Here is a 26,623-nt window from a genome sequence, read left to right as displayed (position 1 = left end):
GGACCACCTCGACATGAGAGGCACACAAACACTTGCTGCAGCCACCACAAACACATCACACCCGCTACACTACATAGCAGAACACCCACACACACCAAGAAACATTAAAACTACACCCAAAGACCTTTATTACGCACAGATACTCTCTTCTCTTCCTCCACAACCACCAAATACCAGCCTCCGGAAACATATTCATAATCATATCACTCACCGCTCCATTAACACACTGAAAGACAACACACTGCTGCATGCCAGACCCCCTGATATCCACCCTTCTGAATCCTCTCTCCCACGAAAGGACAGAGTCCACTTGGCCAGACTGCGATGCGGTCACCACCCAGCACTTCTAAGCTACCAGAAGAGGCTGGACGACCGTGTTGTGAACAGCTGCCCAGGATGTAACACTTCACCCCATACCATACAACACATAATGGAAGACTGCATTATACACAATCATGCACGCAAACAACACAACATACACTCTATAAAGGATTTGTGGGAAAACCCAGTTTCGGCTGTGGCCTTCCTTGGGGAGACGGGACTGCTCGGACAGACAGTCTAGGGAACGACAACAACAACAACCCTGATAAAGAAGAATAAACTAAAATGCAAATAGAAACCTATAGAATAAGAAAAAGAACTAAATAATCTATCAATCAATCAGTCAATCAGCCATTTCATGTCCACTACTGAACAAAGGCCTCTCTCATACCATACCATTCCATGACTTGCACAACTGTGCCAACCTATGGCACATCACTCCTACAAACTTCTGTCTGGTCTCCCTCTTACACACTTCCCATCTCACAGTATCCACTCAGTAACACACTTGGTCCATCACCTATCATTCTTTTGTGTTAACTTACCTGCCCAATGCCATTTCCTCTCTTTTATCACCTCCATAATATATTTCACTCCAGTCTGCTCTCTCTCCCAACTTGCCCTCTTTCTGTCTTTCAATGTTATTCCCATCATTCATCTTTCCATTCTCCTCTGTGCACTCCTTAGCTTTGTCTCCATCAATTTGCCTTCACCAATTTCCAAGTAATACAACCATAGATTAAGGCTAACATTTTACATTGATAGTAAACTTTGCATTTCAAAGGTAGAGACTCTCATGATCTTATATTTACCAAATATTTTACAACTGATTGTAATAAGCCTTTCTATTTCATTATCATGATCTTTAGTCACCTTTAGCATCTGGACTAAATAATTATATTCATCATCTTCATCAAGACTTTACTTTGAACTTTCATATTGAACATTTTTGTTTTGTTTTACTCTTTGAGACATTCCTTGTTCAAATCACTCAGCATATATTTGCAAGTCTTCTGCTCTTTCTAAATAAAAATAATGTCACCTGCAAATCTTAGGTGATTAGAATATTTGCCATTAATCTTAAGAATTATTTCCTTTCTAGATGGACCCATGCCATCAGTACCTTATCCCAAACTGGTGTCAGCAGCAACGAGACCTTTCTCTCAAAGTGAAAGAAGTACATAAAGATTTTACTGGTAGAAAAAGGTTTATTGAATTTGTAAAGTCGTAAGAAAACAGATACTGTTTAGTGTTTGTAAATAAAGGTCAGGTATATATATCTTTGGTTGTCTTTGAACCTTGAATAATGATGAAACTTCAATAATTGTTGAAAATAGTGTGTATGTATATAAATATACTGACATGCCATACTAGGGTATAGACTGGATGGTAACATGCAGCCAATATATTAGGGACTGTTTTAAGGTGCTTCTACAGGCCTGATTCACTCATCATTCATCTACTCAAAGAGGAATGCTGATATTTTGTAATACTGTTGTACCTCCTCCATGCTATTCCCCTGAGGTAGTCCTTTACCACCTCTACAACTCTACCTCTTCTTGATCCTTCTTTAGTAGGGTAAAAGAATTTTGCCACTGTTTCTCATGAGAATTGTAAAAGGTGATTAAATGGGATCCTCCCCTTTATTTTTCTCCCACAAAAAGTCAAGACATAGGAGGGTCTGTGAGGACTCATAACAGAAACCTAGTAATTAAGTACAGATGAGAGTACAGATGTGGTACAGATGAGAGTAAAAGGGAAGATATTGGGAGTATGTTTGTGAGAAGGAAGATAGATGTGTTCACATTGATTGAAACTAAGTTGAAATGGAGAGGTGATTTGGAATTTGGGAATGTGGTGGGAAAGGTTTCAGGAGTGATGAGGAGGCAAGGCAATGAAGGGGTAGCTCTGCTGGTAAGTGATGAGATAGGAAAGTGCATGGTGGAGTACAGACGCTCCTCTACTTACGTTCATTCGTTTTACGTTTTTTCGATTTTACGTTTGAACTGACTAAAAAAAAAAATTTTTGAGTGAATTTTTTAGTTTAGCGCGCTCTCCGTAGTTGAAACGATAATTACGCATGACGCTGCATCCATTGTTTACATGGCACAAACGACAGACTGAACGTGCCTTGCCTCCTCCTCCTCCCCCTCCTCCTCCACCATCTTAATTTATGTTGCTTGAATTTAATTTATTTGAAATTAATGTTATTATTTTACAATGTTATGTGTATAATTAATGATTTAGGGGTGTTTTATAAGATACGGTAATAGAATTTACGGATGTATAGTACAGTAACAACTTCGTTCATTTTCAACTTACGTTCGGCCGTTCGGAACATAACTAAAACGTAAGTTGAGGAGCGTCTGTATAAGGATGTTGTCTTTGAGGATAACATGGGTGATGGTGAAATTGGGATGTAAGACATGGTTTTTTACGAGTGCATACAGTCCTGGTAGTGAGAAAAGTGTAGAGGAAAGGGAGCTTTTTGGATTTATTTAGGTGAGTGTATAGAGGGTGGAGGAAGTGGCTCTGTATGGATGGTATTTTGACGCAGCCTGAAGGGATTTCAGCCTGTCTTCTTTAATTTCTGCTTGAAGGGACGAAAAGGGGTGCCACCCTGCAAGTGAAGTGGCCTTGCTGTGGATGTACTGTCTTGCTAATTTGCTTCTGTCCCAGGCAATAGGCAAGATCCAGGGATGACCTTTCATCCATGAGGAGCTAAGATGAGATGGGACAAGGGTGGTGGGTTGGAGTGGGTGCATGCCTTCGACTTAGCTACCCCCCAAATAAGGGGGCCCTTGATATATAGATAGATAGAGGGAGAGTTTTGAAAGAATTGTAAATATAGTGGTCTTGGGATATCTCAGTGCTAGAATAGGAAATAAGTCAGTAAGTCAAGAAATAGGGAGGTTTGGAGTGTTAATTAAGAATTATGATGTTGAAGATGCTGGTGTAGTTCTTTGTTGTGTTTAATAGATGGTTCTTGTGAAATGTATTGTGAAGGATGTGAAGTGTTTAGGACTCAGGCATAGAATTCTGTTCCCGTTACTTTCTTCACTTGACTTGTCATAGGATGAGTATAGAGAGCAGGATACCTAGTCCAATCACTCAATTTCACTTGTTGCCTTTTACTACTCACATAGGAATCCCAGTGGCACAATTCTTTTCTCCCCCTACCACCACAGGGGTCACTGAGGAAAAAATATACAGGTAGTTCTCGATATATGCGACTTCGATATATGCGAATTCGCGTATATGCGATTCAAGAATTTGCACCACTTTTCGATATGTGCGGGGATATATTCGAAGATATGCGATTTGACCTAAAAAAAACAAAAATAGTCGCGGCTGATTATTGTTTTCAAAATACCTATTATATATTTGAAGTTGGTGCGCATAAAGCCGTGTGGTAACACTGGCTGCATCAGCTAGGTAGAGCTGGCATCACTGCGGCATTATCACAACAACAACACCGGCAGCTGTACAGACGGCATCGTCTTAGGCATCCATCCTGTTTCATAGGCCAAACCATTGTCTTTCTGCAGGTAGTTAGGCTTTTTTGATACACAATTTTTTTTTTTTTTCACAAACAAATTAATTTTTTATACTTATTACTGCCCCAATTAATTTCGTCAATTTTCACTCTCTGCAAGAATTATCGTTTATTCTCCGCACTGGATAAACTCTAAGCAGTAAGCCTGCCTGTGTATCTCCAGAGCACATCAACAGTCAGTTTAAAGGTCAGATATCAACAGATATACCATTCACTAAAAATCATCGAAAAAGTACTTTTTAAAAGCATACAAATAAAGTTTTTACCTATTACAGAAGAATTTATTCAGAAAATTCACTTTTAATTGCGCCTCGCATACCACTTTTACGAAGTCTAGATAGTCAGAATAACAATATTGTTTGTTTGGCAACTGTGACGTCACGAACGCGGAATTCCCCGAACCTTTCCCGAAGCGCACGGGCGGAATGTTTCGAATAGCAGACGACGCAATGAAATGAAGACAAAACTGTTTTTTGCCAAATTTGATAAGATGTAGATGGTGGAATTATATAGAATACTGTCAGTATGTTTTTTATGTACATTAAACTGTAAATACAAAAAGTTATGGAAGTCTTGATATCTGACCTATAAAGGTCAGATATCAAGACTTCCATAACTTTTTGTATTTACAGTTTAATGTACATAAAAAACATACTGACAGTATTCTATATAATTCCACCATCTACATCTTATCAAATTTGGCAAAAAACAGTTTTGTCTTCATTTCATTGCGTCGTCTGCTATTCGCGTCGTCTGCTATTCGCGTCTGCTATTCATTGTGTCGTCTGCTATTCGCGTCGTCTGCTATTCGCGTCTGCCCGTGCGCTTCGGGAAAGGTTCGGGGAATTCCGCGTTCGTGACGTCACAGTTGCCAAACAAACAATATTGTTATTCTGAATATCTAGACTTCGGAAAAGTGGTATGCGAGGCGCAATTAAAAGTGAATTTTCTGAATAAATTCTTCTGTAATAGGTAAAAACTTTATTTGTATGCTTTTAAAAAGTACTTTTTCGAGCAATACGATGATTTTTAGCGAATGGTATATCTGTTGATATCTGACCTTTAAGCGTAGCAAGCAGTCTGAAATGTGAATTGTAAACAGACTGATTTTTCAAACAGCTGAAGAAAATACGCTTGGCGAAATAAGTGATGCACCACTCAGCCCCTAATCCATTGCCTTGTGCTAAAATGTATGTAAACATATATGAGATGCAGTATGTAAGCCCTTTGCCAAAATAAAATGTAAAAAAAAATAAATCCGAGTTGAGAACGTATCCCCCTTTTTCCCATAGGTTCAATAGTTCGATATATGCGAATTCGTTATATGCGGGGGGTCCGCGGAACGGAACCCCCGCATATAACGAGAACTACCTGTACTCAAAAAAGTGCTAAAGAACAATTACAAGGGAACAACAATAAGGATGGATGGTCATGGTATAAAAATAGCATCGTTCCTCTGGAAGTAGAAATTTTAATCTGATATAGACAAATAATGTGTAGCTCTAGTCTGTATGGGTGCTCCAGAACAGTCCCTAAAGCATTGGCTGTATGCTACTATACAATTAATACTGCACAATAACATGCAGCCAATACCCCAATATGGGTTGATCTGTAAAGGAAGTGGCCCTGCTGTGCATGTGCTGTGTCTTACTGCATTGCTTCTGACCCAGGCAGTGGTCATGAGACCAGGATGAACATCTATGAGGAGCTAAGATGAGAGGGAAACAATGGGAAGGAATGGGTAGGAGTGGGTGCGTGCCTTGGCTGGCTACCTCCCTTGTAATGGACAAGAACCCCTTGGTATATAGATAGCCATTTTCATGTGATCTATGAGGAAGAATTTGGGGTGGTTTTTGTACATTTTATTTTTACTCTCAGTGCTCCATTCTGTAAAGTTTGTAAATTGTTTGTGTTCATCTAACTGATCATTGGGAACCATGCTGTGGAGGTGTAGTCAAGAGGGGATCTTATGAATTCCTTGTAAATGGTTATTAGAGATTATTTCATTTATTCCAAAGTCTGTGTTGTGATGGATTTAAGTAGGTTTGTTTTCTTGTTGATTTTTGCTGCCAGGTCTTTGGTTTGTAGGCTGAAAGTCATATGAGAATCAAATATAAAGCCTAGAATTTTAGGGCTCTTTTTCTAGAGGAAAGATATGGCCATTAGATTTTTTTTTTCTTTCTTTCTTTCCTTCTTTCTTTTCTTATCATTGATTTTTAGGTTGAAGCTTCTGTTCTGTTATTTTTTAACCATTGTTACAGTCTGTTTGAATAGGTTTGGCTGTTCTTTACTGTTTTTTTGTGTTTACACCTAGGTCTCTTAATCCAACACTCACCATCAGTTGTGTGGATGTATGGGCCCAGGACATAAACCCACTTTGGGAGTTGATGGTGTTTTTTGTCCTGGGCCAATTCCCAATATAGGTTTATATCCTGGGCCCAAACATCTGCACAAGTGGCAGTTGGCAAGTGTTGGATTAAGACCTAGGAGTACTGTGTCAGGTTATTATTGTCAGGTCATCTGCATAGTCTGGATGGATGCCATGCAGAATGTCTAAAAAAAGGAGGTACAGTGATGGTGGACTGGCTGGTGAGGTTATTTAATGTTTGCTGGAGAGAGGGTAGAGTGCCGGAGGACTAGAGGAGTGCCTGTATAGTTCCACTTTACAAGGGAAAAAGGGACAAGTGTGAGTGTAGTAGTTTCAGAGGGATTAGCTTGTTAAATGTAGTTGGGAAGGCTTATGGGAGAATCTTGATTGAGAGGATTAGGAGAGGAACAGAAGGAGTAATTGGTGAGGAAGTGTGGATTTAGGACGGGTAGAGGTTGTGTAGATCAGATTTTTGTGGTAAGACAGATATGTGAGAAAGCTATAGGAAAGGGGAAGGATGTTTTTTGGGGCTTTTATGGATCTGGAAAAGGCTTATGATAGGGTAAACAGGAAGGCACTGTGGGAGGTTTTACGGATATACAGGATAGGAGGAAAGCTTCTAGGAGCTGTTAAGAGTTTTTATGAGAGTAGTAGAGTATGTGTCAGGAGTAGAAATGGAGAGAGTGAGTGGTTCAAGGTAAAGGTGGGACTTCATCAGGGATGCGTTATGTCGCCCTGGCTGTTCAACTTATACATGGATGGGGTGGTGCAAGAGGTAAATGCAAGGGTACTGGGTCAGGGATTGGAGATGGTTAAAGAAAATGGAGAAAAGTGGGAGGTGAGCCAGCTGTTGTTTGCGGACGACACTGCACTTCTGGCAGGATTGGAGGAGGGATTGAGGAAGTTGGTGACAGAGTTTGGGAGAGTGTGTGAAAGAAGAAAGCTGAAGATAAATGTGGGTAAAAGTAAGGTGATGACATGTACAAGGGGTGAAAGTAGCAGCAGACTGGAAGTGAGCATTAAGGGAGAGCGACTGGAGGAAATGAATAGTTTTAGATACTTGGGTGCAAATGTGGCAAGAAAAGGTGGAGGTAGAATATAGATTGAGAAAAGCGAGTAAATGCCTTGGTGGATTAAAAAGTGTAATGAGGAATAGACATTTGGGAATGGATGCTAAGAGGAGACTGTATGAAGGAGTGATTGTGCCAACAGCACTGTATGGGGCAGAAACATGGAACATAAGAGAGAAGGAGTTTGAATGTGTTTGAGATGAAGTGTCTGAGAAATATGATGGGGGTTACTAGGCTAGATAGAGTGAGGAGGAGAACAGGGGTGGAAAGGGAGAAGAACAGGGGTGGAAAGGGAGTTGGGAGGTAGGGTTGATGAAAGAGTATTAGGATGGTTTGGACACATGGAAAGAATGAGTGAAGAAAGACTAGTAAAAGAGGTATGGAAGGCAGATGTGGAGGGAGTGAACATGAGGGGTCCTAGGATGAGATGGATGGATGGGGTGAAGGGGGCATTGTGGAAGAGGAAATGTCTGTTGAGGAAGGATGGGAGAGGACAGAAGGCGGGTGAATGGAGAATGGTTGTATATGGATGATGATGTGATGCATGAGGTGGAATGGGTGGGGAGATGGGGGGTGAGGTAGTATATGTGAGCAAAATTTGACACAGCCCGAAGGGATTTCTCCCCGTCTTCTCTTTTTATGCATGGGGGGACAGAGGGGGGGTCGCCGATTTCATGAAGCGGCCTTGCTGTGGATGTGCTGATTCTTGCGACACTGCCTCTGACCCAGGGCAGTGGACAAGGTGCAGGGATGACCCGTCATCCAGGAGGTGCTAAGATAAGAGGGAGGGTGGTGGGGAGTGGATTGTGTTTGGGGATGGAATGGGTGGAAGTGATTTTATGCCTTTTCCTTTTTGGCTACCCCCCTTGTAAGGGGGAAAAAGCCTTGGTATATGTATGTATCTGCATATGAGAAAACATTGATGTCAAGTTCAGGTTTTGGAGTTGGGAGATCACTCACATTAATGAATAGCCTTTTTGTACCTGAGATTTGGTTTTGGATTACTTTATGTTGTCTCTGCTATAAAGTTAACTACTTGTCATTGTTATGAATGTCTGTTCCAGTGATCTTTTTGGATAGTATGTGTCTCACAACCTTGTCAAAAGTCTTGTTATATATAGCTACCATAACTGTTCTTTCTTGTTTTCTGTTTTTTTTTTTTTTTTTTTTTTTATTGAATCCTTCTAGCACTTGTGTGATGTTTGTGAGTAGTGTTGGATAGAATGGCATGCCTTTAATCTATGCTGGTTGGAGGAGGTAGGTATTTTTTATTTGGTTCTTGCTGTTTTCAGCCTTTCCATCAGCTTTGGTATTATGAACAGCAGTGAGACTGGTCTATATGATGCAGGGTTTTCAGGGGGGTTGTTAGCCTCCAAAATAGGGATTATGTGAGACCTTGCCAGATGTTTGGGAATTTGTGTAACCAGTTGTTGCAAATGTCAGTTTAAACTTTGGCTGTTTAGCCAAGATGTTTGAGGTAGAGCTTTGAGATCTTGTCTGGGCCTTCTGCTTTTGAGTTTTTCAATATCTTTTTGGCCTCTTTTATATTTTTACTGGTGAAATAGGGGGGGGGGCACTGGGTTCCATACCTGGCTTGATTTTTCATATTTCTGTTTTGGAGAAATATTTGTTGATGTTTACTATTTTAGTGAATTGCAACAACTGTTTCATGTACAGTATAGGGGTGGGTGGGTTGTTGAGCCAAAAAAAAGAAAGGGAAGGAGGGATGGTGAATGGGAGTGGAGTGGGTAGGAATAAAATGGGTGGGAGTGGATATGCCTTTTGACTTTGGCTACCTTTGTAAGGGGGAAAAAGCCATTGGTATGTAATGTATTATTATCATTATTGTTATTGGTATTATTATTATTATCATTGTTATTATACCCCATCTGGGGTATTGGTTGCATATTATTGTGGGGTTAAAAGCTGCTCAGTAGCATGCAGCTGATACTTCAGGGTCTACAGGATATGGTAATTGTTTCATTTTTTAGGGTCGCACAAAAAAAGTCACAATTTAGTTGAAAATGCATTTATTGCAAAAAAGAAAACAGACTCTGTATCAGCACACTTCTGGTGTCCCATTACTTGATGAATCCGCCCTTGGCATCAATGACGTCCTCAACACGCCCTCGAAACCTGGCACAGGCCTTCTTCATGACCTCCTTGGAGAGATTGGCAAAGATGACCTTGATCCAACTGATCAGATCATCCTTACTCTTGCATGGGGTGTGGTTAGTATCTCGTTCAACTGTGCCCCATACAAAATAGTCCATAGGGTTGAAGTCAGGTGAGTTAGGGGGCCACACATCAGGGGCAACAGTCAAAGAAATTGTTGGAGAGCCATTTCTGAGATTTTCTAGAGGTGTGACATAGTGCCGAGTCCTGTTGCCACACATAGGGTCTACCAGCAGCTACTTCCTTAATCCATGGCTTCATGTGGGTCTGTAGGATGTCAATGTACACTTCAGTGCTCACCCTGAGCCCCTGGGGAAAGAAGAACGAGGGCATGACTTGGCCCTCGCTTCAGACTACCCCAAACACTGTGGCAGTTGCATGAAACTTGGTTTTCATGACTCTTGGCATATCCTTGGGACAGACAACCAACCACCTATTCTGAGAATTGTGGGTCTGGTCCTGACAGAAGTTCTTTTCGTCTAAAAAGAACCAGAGCATGTCATTCTCCAGAGGGTGCTTCAGCTTGTTGAGCATCAACTTGCTCTTCTTTGAAGCGGTTCTCCTGCATCTTTGAGGAGAGGAGTTGACCCTTACCCATCTTGTATGACTTGTATTTGATATCTATGCAAACACTTCCTTATGGTGCCCTCAGACACTTGCAGCTCTCTGGCAATGGACCTCGTGGACCAGCTGGGGTCTTCATCAACCGTGGTTTGCAATTGAGTGACAAATTCAGCGTCCCTGATGATGTCCAATCATCGAGAATGATGTTTCCTCTTTGCAACACCTTCATAATCATAGAAGAAATCAACTCCATCCTGACAGTCCTGATGAACTGTTCAGTCACTTTTAGCAGTTCTGAGATCTTGTTGCTGCTATGTCCAGTGGAAATTAACCTAAGTACTGCATATCTTTTCCATAGATGAGGAAATGTAAAGCTCTTCATGGATGCAAGGTGTTGCTGGGACAGTCTTGATGTATACTGATCAGTTGCTTTTGTTTTGAGTGGTGGGGTTATCCGTGTCTTCCACACAGTGTCCCTGAAACAATTAAACAGTTACTGTACGTACCCTGTATATGGAGCGCCTGTACAAACCAGAGCCACACATCATTTTGTCTGTGGTAGAGGAAGTCTCTATTCATAGAGAAATGATGATACTTTATTATACTGCAACTGTCCCTCTGTTATGCTGTCCCCCACTCTTGTTGCTATCCTGTACCACTTCCCTGAATATTCATTTTCTCATTTTTCCAAAACCTGTGGTGGGGGGAAAGAATACTGCCACCAAGTTATCCACTTGAGTCTTATCATAAAAGGTGACAAAAATGGGACAGGGATAGGACTAAGCATCCTTCTCCCTCTAGCCCCAAAGGGAACATTCCTAAAAAAAAGCAAAGGCCTAAGAGGGTCTGGAAGTTTCCTAACCAGAACCCTAAGGTTTGGGTCTTTTAATGTGCATGGATGTGGTACAGATGAGAGTAAAAGGGAAGAGATTGGCAGTATGTTTGTGAGAAGAAAGGTGGATGAATTGGCATTGAGTGAAATAAAGTTGAAAGTGAGGGACAAGTTTGAGTTTGGGAATGTAGTTGGGAGGTTCTCAGGAGTGAAGAGAAGATGAGGGAGAGAAGGGGTGGCTATACGAGTAAGTGAAGAGATAGGTAAGTGTTTGTTGGAGTGGAAGGTTTTTTCAAGGTTAATGTGAATGAAGGTGAAACTGGGAAGGGAGGTATGGGTTTTTGTAAATGCAAATGGAACTGGTATTGAGAAGCGTGCAGAGGAAAGGGAGGCATTTTGGATAGATTTAAATGAGTGCATAGAGAGTTTAGGGAGAAAGAGGAAAAGGACAGAAGGTAGGGAGGTGCTTAAAGTAAACTGCTTAAATGAGAAAGAAAAGGAGAAGGAGTACAAGAAGAAGCTGAGAGAGGAGTGGGAGGGAGTGAAGGATAGAGTAGAACTAGGAGTGGAAGAGTGGGGATGGTTCAAGAAGGGAGTCACAAGGTGTGTAAAGATGGTGTGTGGAACAAGAAGGATGAGAGGAAATAGAAGGAAGGGTAGTGAGTGGTGGGATGAGGAAGCAAAGAAGGTTGTAGAAAAGAAGCAAGCATTCACAGATTGGTTACAAAATAGGATGAGAGGTACAAAGAAAAGAAAAGTAAAGCATAAAATAAAGGAGGCAAAGAAGAGAGCAGATGTGAAGTGGGGTAAGAGTATGACAGAAAATTTTGAAAGTAATAAAAAGATGTTTTGGAAAGAAATTAAGAGAGGAAGAAGAGGCGAATCAAATAGAGAAGAAAAGGTAAAGGTGTAGATGGAGAGATAATAATGGAAGAGATGGCAATAAGAGGAAGATGGTCAGAGTATTTTAGGGAGATACTGAATGTGGATTTATATGTTACAGAATATATAACTCCACAATTTACATTGCAAGGGGGAAAAAGTCTGGTATATGTATGTATACCAAATGTGAAGGAGGATAGGGAGGGAAAGGTAGTTCCAGTGGGAAGCACTAAGAAAATGACATAAGAACATAAGAATAAAGGAGACTGCAAGAGACCATAAGGCCTACACTAGGCAGCTCCGAATCCATCACCACCTGTTGTCCCCATCCATAAAGTTGTCTAATCGTTTTTTAAAACAACTGATAGTTTCAGCGCTTATTACATGGTTACTAAGTTTATTCCATTCATCGACCACCCTATTAGTAAACCAATTCTTGCCTATTTCCTTCTTAAATCTAAATTTGTCCAGTTTATACCCATTACTGTGAGTCCTGCCCTGTTGTTTTATTATGATGACCTTGTTTGCATCACCCTTGTTATAGCCTTTGATCCACTTGAACACTTCTATTAGATCACCCCGCACTCTGCGTCTTTCCAGAGAGTGTAAGTTTAGGTGCCTAAGCCTCTCTTCGTAAGGCAAATTTCCGAGTCCATGTATCATTTTGGTAATTCTTCTCTGTACTGATTCTAGTGAATTTATGTCCATTCTGTAGGACGGAGACCAAAACTGTACTGCATAATCGAGGATGGGTCTAACTATCACTAGATAGAGTTTAATAATTACCTCTGCACTTCTATTCGTTACCATCCTAGCAATGAAACCTAATGCTCTGTTTGCTTTATTTCTGGCACTAATGCATTGCTTCTTGGTTTTAAGGTGTGGACTCACCAGAACTCCCAAGTTCCTCTCCCACTCAGATTTTTCTAAAAACGTGTTATCTAAGATGTATCTATTTTCGGGGTTGTGTGGCCCTATGTTTAATATGCTACACTTAGAGATATTTCCTCACTCATGACAGTGATGAGTGAGGAAAATGGAGGAGAAATAAAGAAAGATGAGGTGAGGGGAGTTGTTGAGGTGATGAGAGCAGGTAAGGCACCTGGGTTGGATGGGTATCATGCGTAATGTCTAAAATAGAGGTGCAGTGATGGAGGGACTGGCTGGTGAGGTTATTTAATGCCAGAGGACTGGAAGAGTACCTGTATAGTTCCACTTTACAAGGGAAAAGGGGAAAAGGGTGAGTGTAGTAGTTTCAGAGAGATGAGATCTGTTGAGTGTAATTGGGAATGCTTATGGGTTTTTATTGAGAGGATTAGGAGAGGAACAGGAGTAATTGCTGAAGAAGAATGTGGGTTTGGGAGAGGTAGGTGTTGCATGGATCAGATTTTTGTGGTAAGGCTGATATGTGAGAAAGCTTTAGGAAAAGGTAAGGATGTTTTTTGGGTCTTTATGGATTTGGAAAAGGCTTGTGACAGGGTGGACAGGAAGGCATTGTGAGAGGTATTGCAGATATATGGGATAGAAGGAAAGCTGTTCAGAGCAGTCAAGAGTTTTTACAAGACTATTAGAGCCTGTGTTAGAATCAGAAATGGAGAGAGTGAGTGGTTTGAGGTAAAGGTGGAACTTTGCCAGGGATGTGGAGCAGTAGTCGTCACTCAGTTGAGCAGTAGTCATCACTCAGGTCAGGTCAACCGGGTAGCTGCTTCAATTAGTGATATGGCGAGTGGTTGTAGAATTGAAGCCTTGGAGGATGCTGTAAAGTGCCTTAAAGAGGTAATCAAGTTCTCCGCTCAAAGGCCTAAAATACGAAGACAAAACTAGCTATGAGCCTGGATGGAAAACGGTAAAAAATAAGACACGGAATAATGGAAAAAGTCCTCACCAGCCCCGCTCGATTGCAAGAACTCGTTTCAAGCACAAGCAAATCTGCAGGAAGAAGAAACAAATGAAATTCAAGAGAAGGGAAAGGCAGACACTGGATCCCTGCCCACAGGTAAGATTTTAGTTGTAGGAGACAGTCAAGTAAGGTAGTTAGACGGCTTTCTGTGATAAAGATAGGAAACATAGGATGCAGGTGTGTTTTCCCAGCGCAGGGATAGGAGATGTTAGTGATAGGATTGAAGAGTGTTTAGTAGGTAAGTTAGGGAGTGAGGAATTTTTTGCGCAGTTCCAGGATGCGCTACACATGATTAGAAATGAGGGAGGTGTTCCTATTGTATGTGGAATCCTTCCGAGGTGTAGAGTTAGAGGCATGTGGCATTCCAGGGCTATTGCAATGAATTCCAGGCTGGCAAAACATTTTAAGGCCAATGGATGGGCATTTGTCGACAACTGGGACTGCTTTTATGGTAGGAATCATCTATATACAAAGGACAGAGTGCACTTGTCGCCCAGAGGATTTTGGCTCCTTGCTGAATCCCTTGAGTGAGAAGTAGGCATCCTACAGGGTTTTTTCAGGTAGATTACATGGGAGTAGGGGGGGAATATCAGAATATAGTTTAGGCAATAGAAAAAACTTAGGGACTGAAAAAAATCACCAAAGCAGGTGGAGGGAAGATAAACTTAAAGTATACTATACAAATAACAGAAGCATAATTAACAAAATTAATTTGCTGCAAGGTAAAGCATGAGTAGAGAATTTCAATGTTATAGCTATTACTGAATCCTGGATCAACATGGCTGATAAACATTTCCTTCTGGAAATCAAAATAGAAGGATATAAGTTTTTTCACAAGGATAGGGTTGGTAGGAGTGATGGAACTGTGGCACTTTTTGTTAAAAACACAATAAATTGTATTATCAACAATTCGATTAAGGAAGAGGACTGTACGGAATCAATTTGGGTAGAGATTATAGGGAAAAATAAGAAAGTTATTATTACATAAGAACATAAGAATAAAGGAGACTGCAAGAGACCATAAGGCCTACACTAGGCAGCTCCGTATCCATCACCACCTGTCGTCCCCATCCATAAAATTGTCTAATCGTTTTTTAAAACAACTGATAAAAAAAAACAAAAATGATTAGACAACTTTATGGATGTATAGACCTAACGACAGCATTGAGCAGACTGATCCCCTGATTCATGAAATTAGCAGAGCGTCCCAGTACAAAAACGTGATCATGGGAGATTTTAATTATAGAAACATTGACTGGGAAACTTTAATAGGAGATCAGGAAATGAAGAAATTCCTAGATGTGGTGCAGGATAATTTCCTAAAACAAGTGATTACCGATCCTACAAGGGGAGAAAATACTCTGGACTTTTAACTAATAATGAGCACCTATTGAGTAACGTAAAAGTGGGAGATAGTCTAGGCTCTAGCGATCTTCAAGAAATGATTCAATATTATTTGGGAAGAAGTAAAAAGTACAAATAACGTCTAAGTACCAGACTTCAGGAGAGCAAACTTTGACGATATAAAAACCAATTTGAAATTGAATATGAAATGTTATACGGACGTTTCGAACATTGTCAATGCGGTCAGGCCTCGGTACAAGACCAGAGGTCAGCTCACGACCAGTGGTTGGGTCACGGAGGGTAATATGCATACCTTGGGTCAGGTCACTTGGGGGCGGGGGCTCAACAGACAGGTCAGCAATTTGGATGAAATGTATAGCAATCTAACTGACCTAATTATTAATGCACAAAATACATTTATCCCCCTGAAGTCAATACGTAAAAATAGTAATACTCCCAAATGGATGACGGATAGATTGAAACATGAGATCGGAATGAAAAGAGGACTTTACATAAAAATAGAAAACGGGGAAACACACCTTTGATCAAGATATAATTTAATTTGTGATTCACAGCATGGTTTCTCCAAGGATAAGTCATGTGTGACTACCAATCTTCTATCCTTTTACACTAAAGTATATAAGGTGTCAGATAACAATGATAATTACGATGTTATTTACCTTGACTTTAGCAAAGCATTCGAAAAGGTGCCACACCAGAGACTACTAAATAAAATCATAGTGCATGGCACAGGAGGTAAAGTTTTAGAATGGATTAGAGCTTGGATTAGTAACAGAAAACAGCAGGTCACCATAAATGGAGTAAAATCTAGGTGGGGCAATATTACTAGTGGGGTCCCCCAGGGCTTGGGTTTGGGTCCCTTGCTGTTCATTATATACATAAATGACTTAGACGATGGGATAAATAGTGATGTTAGTAAATTTGCAGACGACACTAACATAGAATGCCAAATTAGGTCAGGAGACGACACAGAGATTCTGCAGGATGTTCTTAACAAATTGTTCACATGGTCAGTGAAATGACAAATGAATTTCAATATCTCTAAATGTAGCGTGTTAAACATAGGGCTACACAATCCTGAAAATAGATACAGCTTAGATAACACGCTTTTAGAGAAAAATGAGTGTGAGAGAGACTTGGGAGTTCTAGTGAGTCCAGACCTTAAAACCAGGAAACAATGCATTAGCGCCAGGTATAAAGCAAACAGAGCATTAGGTTTCATTGCTAGGACGGTAATAAATAGAAGTGCAGAGGTAATTATCAAACTCTATCTAGCGATTGTTAGACCCATCCTTGACTATGCGGTACAGTTTTGGTCTCCATCCCACAGAATGGACATCAATTCACTAGAATCAGAACAGAGAAGAATGACCAAAAAGATACATGAACTCAGAAATTTGCCTTAGGAAGAGAGGCTTAGGCACCTTAACTTACACTCTCTGGAAAGACGCAGAGTTCGGGGTGATCTAAAACAGGTGTTCAAGTGGATCAAAGGCTTTAACAAGGGTGATGCAAACATGGTCATCATATTAAAACAACAGGGCAGGACTCACAGTAATGGTTTTAAACTGGACAAATTTAGATTTAAGAAGGAAATAGGCAAAAATTGGTTTACTAATAGGGTGGTCGACAAATGGAGTAGAGTTAGTAACTATGTAGTAAGCGCTGAAACTATCAGTTGTTTTAAGAAACGATTAGACACCTTTATGGATGGGGATGACAGGTGGTGATGGATACAGAGTTGCCTAGTGTAGGCCTTATGGTCTCTTGCAGTCTCCTTCATTCTTATGTTCTTATGTGTTATGTTGCCTTGGCTGTTCAATTTATACACATATGGGGTGGTGTGAGAGGTAAACACAAGGGTAATGGGTTGGGGATTGGGATTGGAGATGATTAAAGAAAATGGAGAAAAGTGGGAGATAGCCAGTTGTTGTCTGCTGATGACACTGCACTCTAGCAGTAGCAGAGGAAGGATTAAGGAAGTTAGTGACAGAGTTTGGGAAGGAGTGTGAAAGAAGGAAGTTGAAGATAAATGTGGGTAAAAGTAAGGTAATGAGATGTACAAAGGGAGAATGTGGCAAAACTGGAAGTGAGTATTAAGGGAGACTGGAAGAAGTGGATAGTTTTAGATACTTGGGTACAAATGTGGTCGGAAAGGAAGTGGAGGTGGAAGTAGAATGTAGATTCAGAGAAGCAAGTAAATGCCTTGGGGGGGATTAAAAATTTGTAATGAGAAATAGACATTTGGAAATGGATGCTAAGAGATTTTATTTACCTGGTATCTTATGGGAAGGGGAGCTATGCTCATGGTATTCTGTTTTTATATCTTGCAGGGTATAGTTTGCTCTTAAATTCATGTTTGGTTTTTGCACGCACTATTTTTTTTTTTTTTTCACGTCCTCTTGTGTTTTTCATGTCCCAATTTAGTAAGTCCTCTCATTCAAGGACTTCTGTGCCTTTCATAATTTTGTAGATGGTCAGTAGGTCACCTCTCTTCTTTGTTCCAAAGTCAATAATTTCAATTTAGCCCGTTTCCCCTCGTATGACAGGTTTGAAAGTGCTGGGGCCATTTTTGTTATTGTCTCTGGATTCTTTCAATTTTCTTTATATTCTTTTTGGTACTGGGTGACCATAGTGTCACAGCATACTCCAGTCTAGGCCTTATTAGTGTGACTAATACTTTTTTAACAATTTCTTCATCTAAATAGGTAAAAGCCACTTTTATTGATCTTAGCAAGTTATAGGATTCTCTGACAATTTTGTTTATTTATCAAGAGACAAGTCATTTGAGATAATCACTCTCAGGTCTTTTTCAAATCCCACTTTCTTTACTTCCTTAGTTCCAATTGTATATTGTTCTGATATTTTTTTTTACTTTTTCTGAACTCCATTATGCTACATTTCTTAATGTTGAAGTCTACTTCCCACATCTTACTCCATTTCCAAACCTTGTTTAGGTCTACATATAGTGATTCACAATCTGTTTAAGTTTTCACTTTAGTATCATCTGCAAAGAAACTCATGTAACATTCCACATCTTCATCCATGTCATTCACATATATAGCAAACATTATTGGAGCCAACACTGATCCCTGTGGAGCTCTGCTAATCACCTCCTCCGAGTCTGAACACTTTTCTCTGAGTACTACTCTCATTTTTCTACTATGCAAGAAATTCTCCATCCAGTTTAGTATGTTACCTTGTATCCCTCCTATGTTTTCCAAATTTTCTTAGTAATTTTTTGTGTGGTATTTTGTCAAAGACTTTTTGTAAGTAGGAAAGCACAATCAACCCATCCATCCCTTTCTTGTATTATATCTATTAGACTTGAGTAGAAACAGATTAAACTTGTAGCACATGATCTTCCCTGTCTGAATCTGAATTGTCTTGGGTTTATTATATTGTTCTCTTCCAGGTGTTTTACCGATCTATTCTTGATCATTTTCTCACAAATTTTGGCTACAGTTCCTGTAAGGAAGACTGGTCTATAATTAGTTGGTTCTTCTTTGTTTCCTACTTTATATATTGGTACAATGTTGGCATTTTCCCAGTCTTTTGGTATTTTTCCTTCTTTGAGTGAGCAGCTTGTCCATTAGTTCTTCTTTGCATTCTTTTAGTATCCAATTTGGAATTCCATCTGGGCTGTGTGATTTCCTGACATCAATGTTTGTTAATTGATCCATTATATCGTTTTGTGTTATTGTTATTTCCCTCATGGTGGGAGATTGCACTTCCTTCATCCCAATGCTGTACTTTTTCTCTAGTGAAAACCGACTTGAAGTGATTGTTTATGACTTTAGCCATTTCTAGATATTCTGTGTATTCTGTATTTCTGTAGCGTAGTTTCACCTTTTCCTGTTTATTTTTAAATTTACCATTCACATATCTATGGAATAATTTGGGTTGATCTTTACATTTTTCTATGATGTTTTTTTCATAGTTTCTTTTTTCCTCTCTGTGCACTTTTATATATTCACTTCTATGGTTGATATATATTTGCCATTTACCATTTTTTTTTTTTTTTTTTTTTTTAGAAGACAGAAGACAGAAGATAGGGGTGAATGAAGAATGGTTGAGTATGGATGATGCTGTTATGCATGGAAGGGAATGGGTGGGGGATGGGGGGTGAGGGAGTATGTGTGAATGAAAATGTAATTTGATGCAGCCTGAAGGGATTTCTCCCCATCTCCTTTTCTGCATGAGGGGACAAAGAGGGGGGTTGCCAATTAAATGAAGCTGCCTTGCTCTGGATGTGCTGTGTCTTGCTACACTGCTTCTAACCCAGGGCAGTGGGCAAGATGCAGGGATGACCTGTCATCCAGGAGGACCATAAGAGGGGGTGAATGGAAGTGGAGTATGTGGGGATGGAATAGGTGGGAGTGGATTATATGCCTTTGTTTTTTGGCTACTTCCATTGCAAGGGGGAAGAAGCCTTTGGTATAAATATGAATATATATATATATATATATATATATATATATATATATATATATATATATATATATATATATATATTAGGTACGGGCACAAAATTTTCAACAAAAAAAATTAACCCTTAACTTATTGTTGGATATGAAAGACAACTTTATTAGAAACAAAATACTTTTTTAATTTTTGAAATAGCTTGAAAAATAAAGGAGATGCAATTTTTTGAATTATATTTTTAGGCTAGACTTTACCATAACAAAATGTTAGAATTAAGGGTGGTAATTTGTAAAGATTCCGGTAAAGAAATATACATTACCTCTAAACTACTGATCCAATTTTATTGAAATTTGGTCAACTTGGGTTTTAAGGATCAACAAATCACATGAGCATGTCAAAAACAATGTGAGACATCTCCATCATACCATATTTGCCTTTTCATGGCAACCATGAAGTTGTAAATTTTCAGATTATCATCAATAAAATCCAAACCACTGGCCCAATTGACATGCAACTTAGCATGTAAAGGTTTTATGGGCCAATAAATCACCTGAGCATGTCAACAGCATTGCAGGACCTTCTTATTATACCATTCTTACTAACACCTTTCATGTTGCCATGGCAACTGTTGTCAATTAAGAAATAACCAATAAAATCCAAACCGCTGGCCCAATTGACATGCAACTTGGCATGTGAAGGTTTTATGGGTCAACAAATCACCTTGCAGGGCCTTCTTCTTATACCATTCTTACTAACACCTATCATGTTGCCATGGCAACTGTTGTCAATTTAGAAATAATCTATAAAATCCAAACCGCTGGCCCAATTGACATGCAACTTGGCATGTGAAGGTTTTATGGGTTAACAAATCACCTGAGCATGTCATTAACATTGCAGGACCTTCTACTTATACCATTCTTACTAACACCTATCATGTTGCCATGGCAACTGTTGTCAATTTAGAAATAATCAATAAAATCCAAACCGCTGGCCCAATTGACATGCAACTTGGCATGTGAAGGTTTTATGGGTCAATAAATCACCTGAGCATGTCATTAATATTGCAGGACCTTCTTGTACCATTCTTACTAACACCTATCATGTTGCCATGGCAACTGTTGTCAATTTAGAAATAATAAAATCCAAACCGCTGGTCCAATTGACATGCAACTTGGTATGTGAAGATTTTATGGGTCAATAAATCACCTGAGCATGTCATTAACATTGCAGGACCTTCTTCTTACACCATGCTTATTAACACCTATCATGTTGCCATGGCAACTGTTGTCAATTTAGAAATAATCTATAAAATCCAAACTGCTGACCCAATTGACATGCAACTTGGCATGTGAAGGTTTTATCATAAAGCCCGATTCTTCAAAAGCAAACAAATATTCACCGATTCAAACGCAAATTTGGTTATCAACCTTGGCAAATTAGTTTTCTGAGTAAAAATATTAAGGTAAGGCATCAATAAAATATTATTTTAATGTAAGAACATTGTTTTTTAATTTATTTTCTCCCGGTTATGAGCAGCTTAAGATCATTGTGTATTATACACTTGGTGATTTGTTGACCCAAAAACCATCACATGCCTAGTTGCATGTCAATTGGGCCAGTGGTTTGGATTTTATTGATTATTTCTAAATTGACAACAGTTGCCATGGCAACATGATAGGTGTTAGTAAGGATGGTATAAGAAGAAGGTCCTGCAATGTTAATGACATGCTCAGGTGATTTATTGACCCATAAAATTTATGGGTCAATAAATCACCTGAGCATTGATATTGAAGGACCTTCTTCTTATACCATTCTTACTAACACCTATCATGTTGTCATGGCAACTGTTGTCAATTTAGAAATAATCAATAAAATTCAAACCACTGGCCCAATCGACATGCAACTTGGTTGATTGATTGATTTGTGGAATTTTTGTCTTGAAGGCCAAACGGCGGAGCCGGTAGGCCATTCGGCGCACATGCAACTTGGCATGTGAAGATTTTTGGGTAAAAAAATCACCAAGTGTATATTACCCAATGATACTGAGCTGCTCATATACGGGAGAAAATAGGTTAAAAGCAACATTATTACATTAAAATATAATGTTATTGATGTCTTGCCTTACTATTTTTACTCGAAAAACTAATTTGCCACGGTTGATGACCAAATTTGCGTTTGAATCGGTGAATATTTATTTGCTTTTGAAGAATCGGGTATACACTTGCACAATAACAAGATAATTTGAATATCCTGCGCATACGCTGAACACTCAAAGCATTCAAACTAAGCCAAACAAAATCCAACGGGTCGCAAAATTATGGCAATGTAAACAGTACCAGCGCGATCGTAGTGCCGCGCTTGTTTTCGCGCGTACCTATATATATATATATATATATATATATATATATATATATACACACACACACATACATATACCAAAGGCTCTTTTCCCCCTTATAAGGGAGGTAGCCAAAAGAAAAAGGCATAGAAACCACTCCCACCCATTCCATCCCCTACATACTCCACTCCCCTCCCTCTTATCTTGGAACCTCCTGGATGATGGGTCATCCTTGCACCTTGTCCACTGCCCTGGGTCAGAAGCAGTGTCACAAGACACAGCACATCCACAGCAAGGCCGCTTAATTAATTCAGCAACCCCCCCTCTCCGTCCCCTTATGCAGAAAATAAGATGGGGAGAAATCCCTTCAGGCGGCTTCAATTTAATTCTCATACATACTCCCTCACCCCCCACCCACTCCCCCTCATGTATCACAGCATCATCCATACACAACCCTTCTTCATTCACCCCTATCTTCTGTCCTTCCTCAACAGACATTCCTCTCTTTCCTAATGCCCCTTTTACCCCATCCATCCATCTCATCCTAGGTTACCCCCTCATGTTCACTCCTTTCACACCTCTTTTACTTACCTTTCTTCACTCATTCTTTTCCACCTTATCTCCCAACTCCCTTTCCACCCCTGTTCTTCTCCTTACCTCCTCATTTCTCACTCTATCTAGCCTAGTAACCCCTATCATACTTCTCAGGCATTCCATCTCAAACACATTCAAACTCCTCTCTTATGTTCCATGTTTCTGCCCTGTACAGTGCTGTCGGCACAATCACTCCTTCCTACAATCTCCTTTTAGCATCCATTCAGAAATGTCTAGTTCTCATTACACTTTTTAATCCACCAAGGCATTTACTCGCTTCTCTCAATCTACATTCTACCTCCACTTCTCCCTTTCCTGCCACATTCACACCTAAGTACCTAAAACTATCCACTTTCTCCAGTCTCTCTCCCTTAATACTCACTTCCAGTCTGCTGCCACTCTCATCCATTGCACATCTCATCACCTTACTTTTACCCACATTTATCTTCAGCTTCCTTGTTTCACACACTTTCCTAAACTCTGTCACTAACTTCCTCAATCCCTCCTTTGATCCTGCTACAAGCGCAGTGTCGTCAGCAAACAACAGCTGGCTTATCTCCCACTTTTCTCCATTTTCTTTAATCATCTCCAACCCCTGACCCACTACCCTTGCATTCACCTCTCACACCACCCCATCCATGTATAGATTGAACAGCCAGGGCAACGTAACACATCCCTGACAAAGTCCCACCTTTACCACAAACCATTCACACTCTCCATTTCTTATCCTATCACAAGCTCTACTACTCTTGTAAAAACTCTTGACTGCTCTTAACAGCTTTCCTCCTATCCCATATATCTGCAATACCTCCCACAGTGCCTTCCTGTCTACCCTGTCATAAGCCTTTTCCAAATTCATAAAAGCCCAAAAAACATCCTTACCTTTTCCTATAGCTTTCTCACATATCTGCCTTACTACAAAAATCTGATCTACACAACCCCTACCTGTCATAAAACCACACTGTTCCTCACCAATTACTCCCTCTGTTCCTCTCCTAATCCTCTCAATCAAGACCCTCCATGAGCCTTCCCAACTACACTCAACAAGCTGATCCCTCTGAAACTACTACACTCACACTTGTCCCCCTTTCCCTTGTAAAGTTGAACTATACAGGCACTTCAGTACTCTACCCTCTCTTAAACAAACATTAAATAACCTCACCAGCCAGTCCACCATAACTGTATCTCCTTTCTTCAGACATCCTACATGACATCCATCCAGCCCAGGTGCCTTACCTGCTCTCATCATCTTAACAGCTGCTTTCACTTCATCTTACACTCAACAAGCTGATCCCTCTGAAACCACTACACTCACACTTGTCCCCCTTTCCCTTGTAAAGTTGAACTATACAGGCACTCCAGTACTCTACCCTCTCTTAAACAAACATTAAATAACCTCACCAGCCAGTCCACCATAACTGTACCTCCTTTCTTCAGACATCCTGCATGACATCCATCCAGCCCAGGTGCCTTAACCGCTCTCATCATCTTAACAGCTGCTTTCACTTCATCTTTCCTTATTTCTTCTCCATTTTCCTCACTCATCATTCTACCTTTCCCTCCCTATCCTCTTTCACATTTAGCAACTCCCTAAAATACTCTGCCCACCTTCTCTTCCATTATCATCTCTCCATCTGCACCTTTTACCTTTTGTTCTGTACTTGATTCGCCTCCTCTTCCTCTTTTAAATTCTTTCCAAAACATCTTATTACTTTCAAAATTTTCTGTCATACTCTTACCCCATTTCACATCTGCTTTCCTCTTTGCCTCCTTAATCTTATGCTTTACTTCTCTTTACTTTGTACCTCTCATGAGATTCCCTCGTCCTAATTTGTAACCAATCAATGAAAGCCTGCTTCTTCTCTTCTACACCCTTCTTTGTTTCCTCATCCCACCACTCACTACCCTTCCTTCTATTTCCTCCCATCCTCTTAGTTCCACACACCATCTTTGCACACCTTATGACTCCCTCCTTGAACCATCCCCATTCCTCCTCCACTCCTAGTTCTACTCTATCCTTCAGTACCTCCTACTCCTCTCTCAGCTTCTTATACGCTTTCTCCTTTTCTTTCTTATTTAAGCAGTTCACTCTAAGTACCTCCCTACCTTCTGCCTTTTTCCTCTTTCTCTACCTATTCTCCACTCTCAAGTTACCTTCCATATATATATACAGTAGAACCTCTACATACGAATTTAATTCGTTCCAGGACCTACTTCGTATGTTGAAATGGTCATATGTTAAATAAAATATTCCCACAAGAATACACTGTAATTCATTTAATTCGTCCCACAGCCCAAAAACCTATGATAACTCCTTAATAAATACTGTACTGAAGATAATTACATACATACATACACCAAGGCTTTTTCCCCCTTACAAGGGGGGTAGCCAAAAAGAAAAAGGCATAAAATCATTCCCACCCATTCCATCCCTGAATACACTCCACACCCCTCCACCCTCCCTCTTATCTTAGCACCTCCTGAATGACGGGTCATCCCTGCACCTTGTCCACTGCCCTGGGTCAGAAGCAGTGTCGCAAGACACAGCACATCCACAGCAAGGCCACTTCATTAAATCGGCAACCACCCCTCTCCGTCCCTTAATGCTCACTTCCAGTCTACTGCCACTTTCACCCCTTGTACATCTCATCACCTTACTTTTACCCACATTTATCTTTAGCTTTCTTCTATCACCTACTCTCCCAAACTCTGCCACCAACTTCCTCAATCCCTCCTCCGATCCTGCCACAAGCGCAGTGTCAGCCGCAAACAACAGCTGGCTCACCTCCCACTTTTCTCCATTTTCTTTAACCATCTCCAATCCCTGACCCACTACCCTTGCATTTACCTCTCGCACAACCCCATCCATGTATAAGTTGAACAGCCAGGGCGACATAACGCATCCTTGACAAAGTCCCACCTTTACCTCGAACCACTCACTCTCTCCATTTCCAATCCTGACACAAGCTCTACTACTCTCATAAAAACTCTTGACAGCTCCCAGAAGCTTTCCTCCTATCCCGTATATCTGCATAACCTCCCACAGTGCCTTCTTGTCTACCCTATCATAAGCCTTTTCCAGATCCATAAAAGCCCAAAAAACATCCTTCCCCTTTCCTATAGCTTTCTCACATATCTGTCTTACCACAAAGATCTGATCTACACAACCTCTACCTGTCCTAAATCCACACTGTTCCTCACCATTTACTACTCCTGTTCCTCTCCTAATCCTCTCAACCAAGATCCTCCCATAAGCCTTCCCAACTACACTCAACAAGCTAATCCCTCTGAAACTATTACATTCACACTTGTCCCCTTTTCCCTTGTAAAGAGGAACTACACAGGCACTCCTCCAGTCCTCCGGCACTCTACCCTCTCTCCAACAAACATTAAATAACCTCACCAACCAGTCCACCATCACTGTACCTCCCTTTTTCAGACATTCTGCATGGCATCCATCCAGACCAGGTGCCTTACCTGCTTTCATCATCTTAACAACTGCCTTCACCTCATCCTTCCTTATTTCTCCTCATTCATCACTCTCATTTTCTTCGCACTTCCCACTGCAGCAATCTTTCCTTCCCTATCCTCCTTCACATTTAGCAACTCCCTAAAATATTCTGCCCATCTTCCCCTTACTGCCTTCTCTTCCATTATCATCTCTCCATCTGCACCTTTTACCTTTTCTTCTCTACTTGATTCGCCTCTTCCTCTCTTAATTTCTTTCCAAAACATCTTTTTATTACTTATTATTACACACAGCAATAATACAAATGCATTACTGTATATAAGAGAGATGTAAAAAAAATTTTTTTATAAGGAAATAATCAATAAAAAGGGGTTTTTATTGTCACTTTACCTTAGAGACAGGCGAATGGAGGTGTAGGCTTGGCGATGTAGGAGACGGTAGGTGTGGGTAAAGAGGTGGTGACTGAGATACGTATCGTAACTTAGGCTACTCTAACTTACACTAGGTGAACTTTAAACTAACTTAGCTTATATATGCGAAACTTCGACGATTTCGTATGTTGGAAATTACTTTGGGTATAGAGTCAAATATTAGATCAAATTTTACATCGTATGTTTGAAAATTCGTATGTTTAGGCAATCGTAAGTAGAGGTTCTACTGTATGTATATATATATATATATATATATATATATATATATATATATATATATATGTACATGTCAGGTCATATCAACAGGCTAGAGAGAAGGTAAACAAACAACTC

The 26,623-nt window shown here is 40.1% G+C and overlaps 1 protein-coding gene across 9 annotated transcripts in view; it reads left to right on the top strand.

Annotated features, from left to right (window-relative positions):
• Positions 1-4,149, top strand: part of HemK1 (HemK methyltransferase 1) — an 86,373-nt gene extending 82,224 nt beyond the window's left edge. For 6 of the 9 annotated variants that reach the window (XM_076208370.1, XM_076208376.1, XM_076208374.1 and 3 more), the window contains one exon: positions 1,424-4,148. In XM_076208370.1, the coding sequence (XP_076064485.1) occupies positions 1,424-1,552 (129 nt within the window). In that variant the 3' untranslated portion in view covers positions 1,553-4,148. Of the gene's footprint in view, positions 1-1,423 lie in introns of all 9 variants that reach the window. The other 3 variants (XR_012967612.1, XM_076208369.1, XM_076208373.1) reach the window with 3 other exon arrangements.
• Positions 4,150-26,623: the final 22,474 nt, after the last annotated feature.

The sequence above is a fragment of the Oratosquilla oratoria genome, chromosome 25 (assembly GCF_046742065.1).
Source record: "Oratosquilla oratoria isolate Oo_2021 chromosome 25, ASM4674206v1, whole genome shotgun sequence".
Classification (NCBI taxonomy): domain Eukaryota; kingdom Metazoa; phylum Arthropoda; class Malacostraca; order Stomatopoda; family Squillidae; genus Oratosquilla; species Oratosquilla oratoria.
Note: the sequence above shows the minus strand (reverse complement) of the source record. Positions and strands in the feature narration are given on the sequence as shown.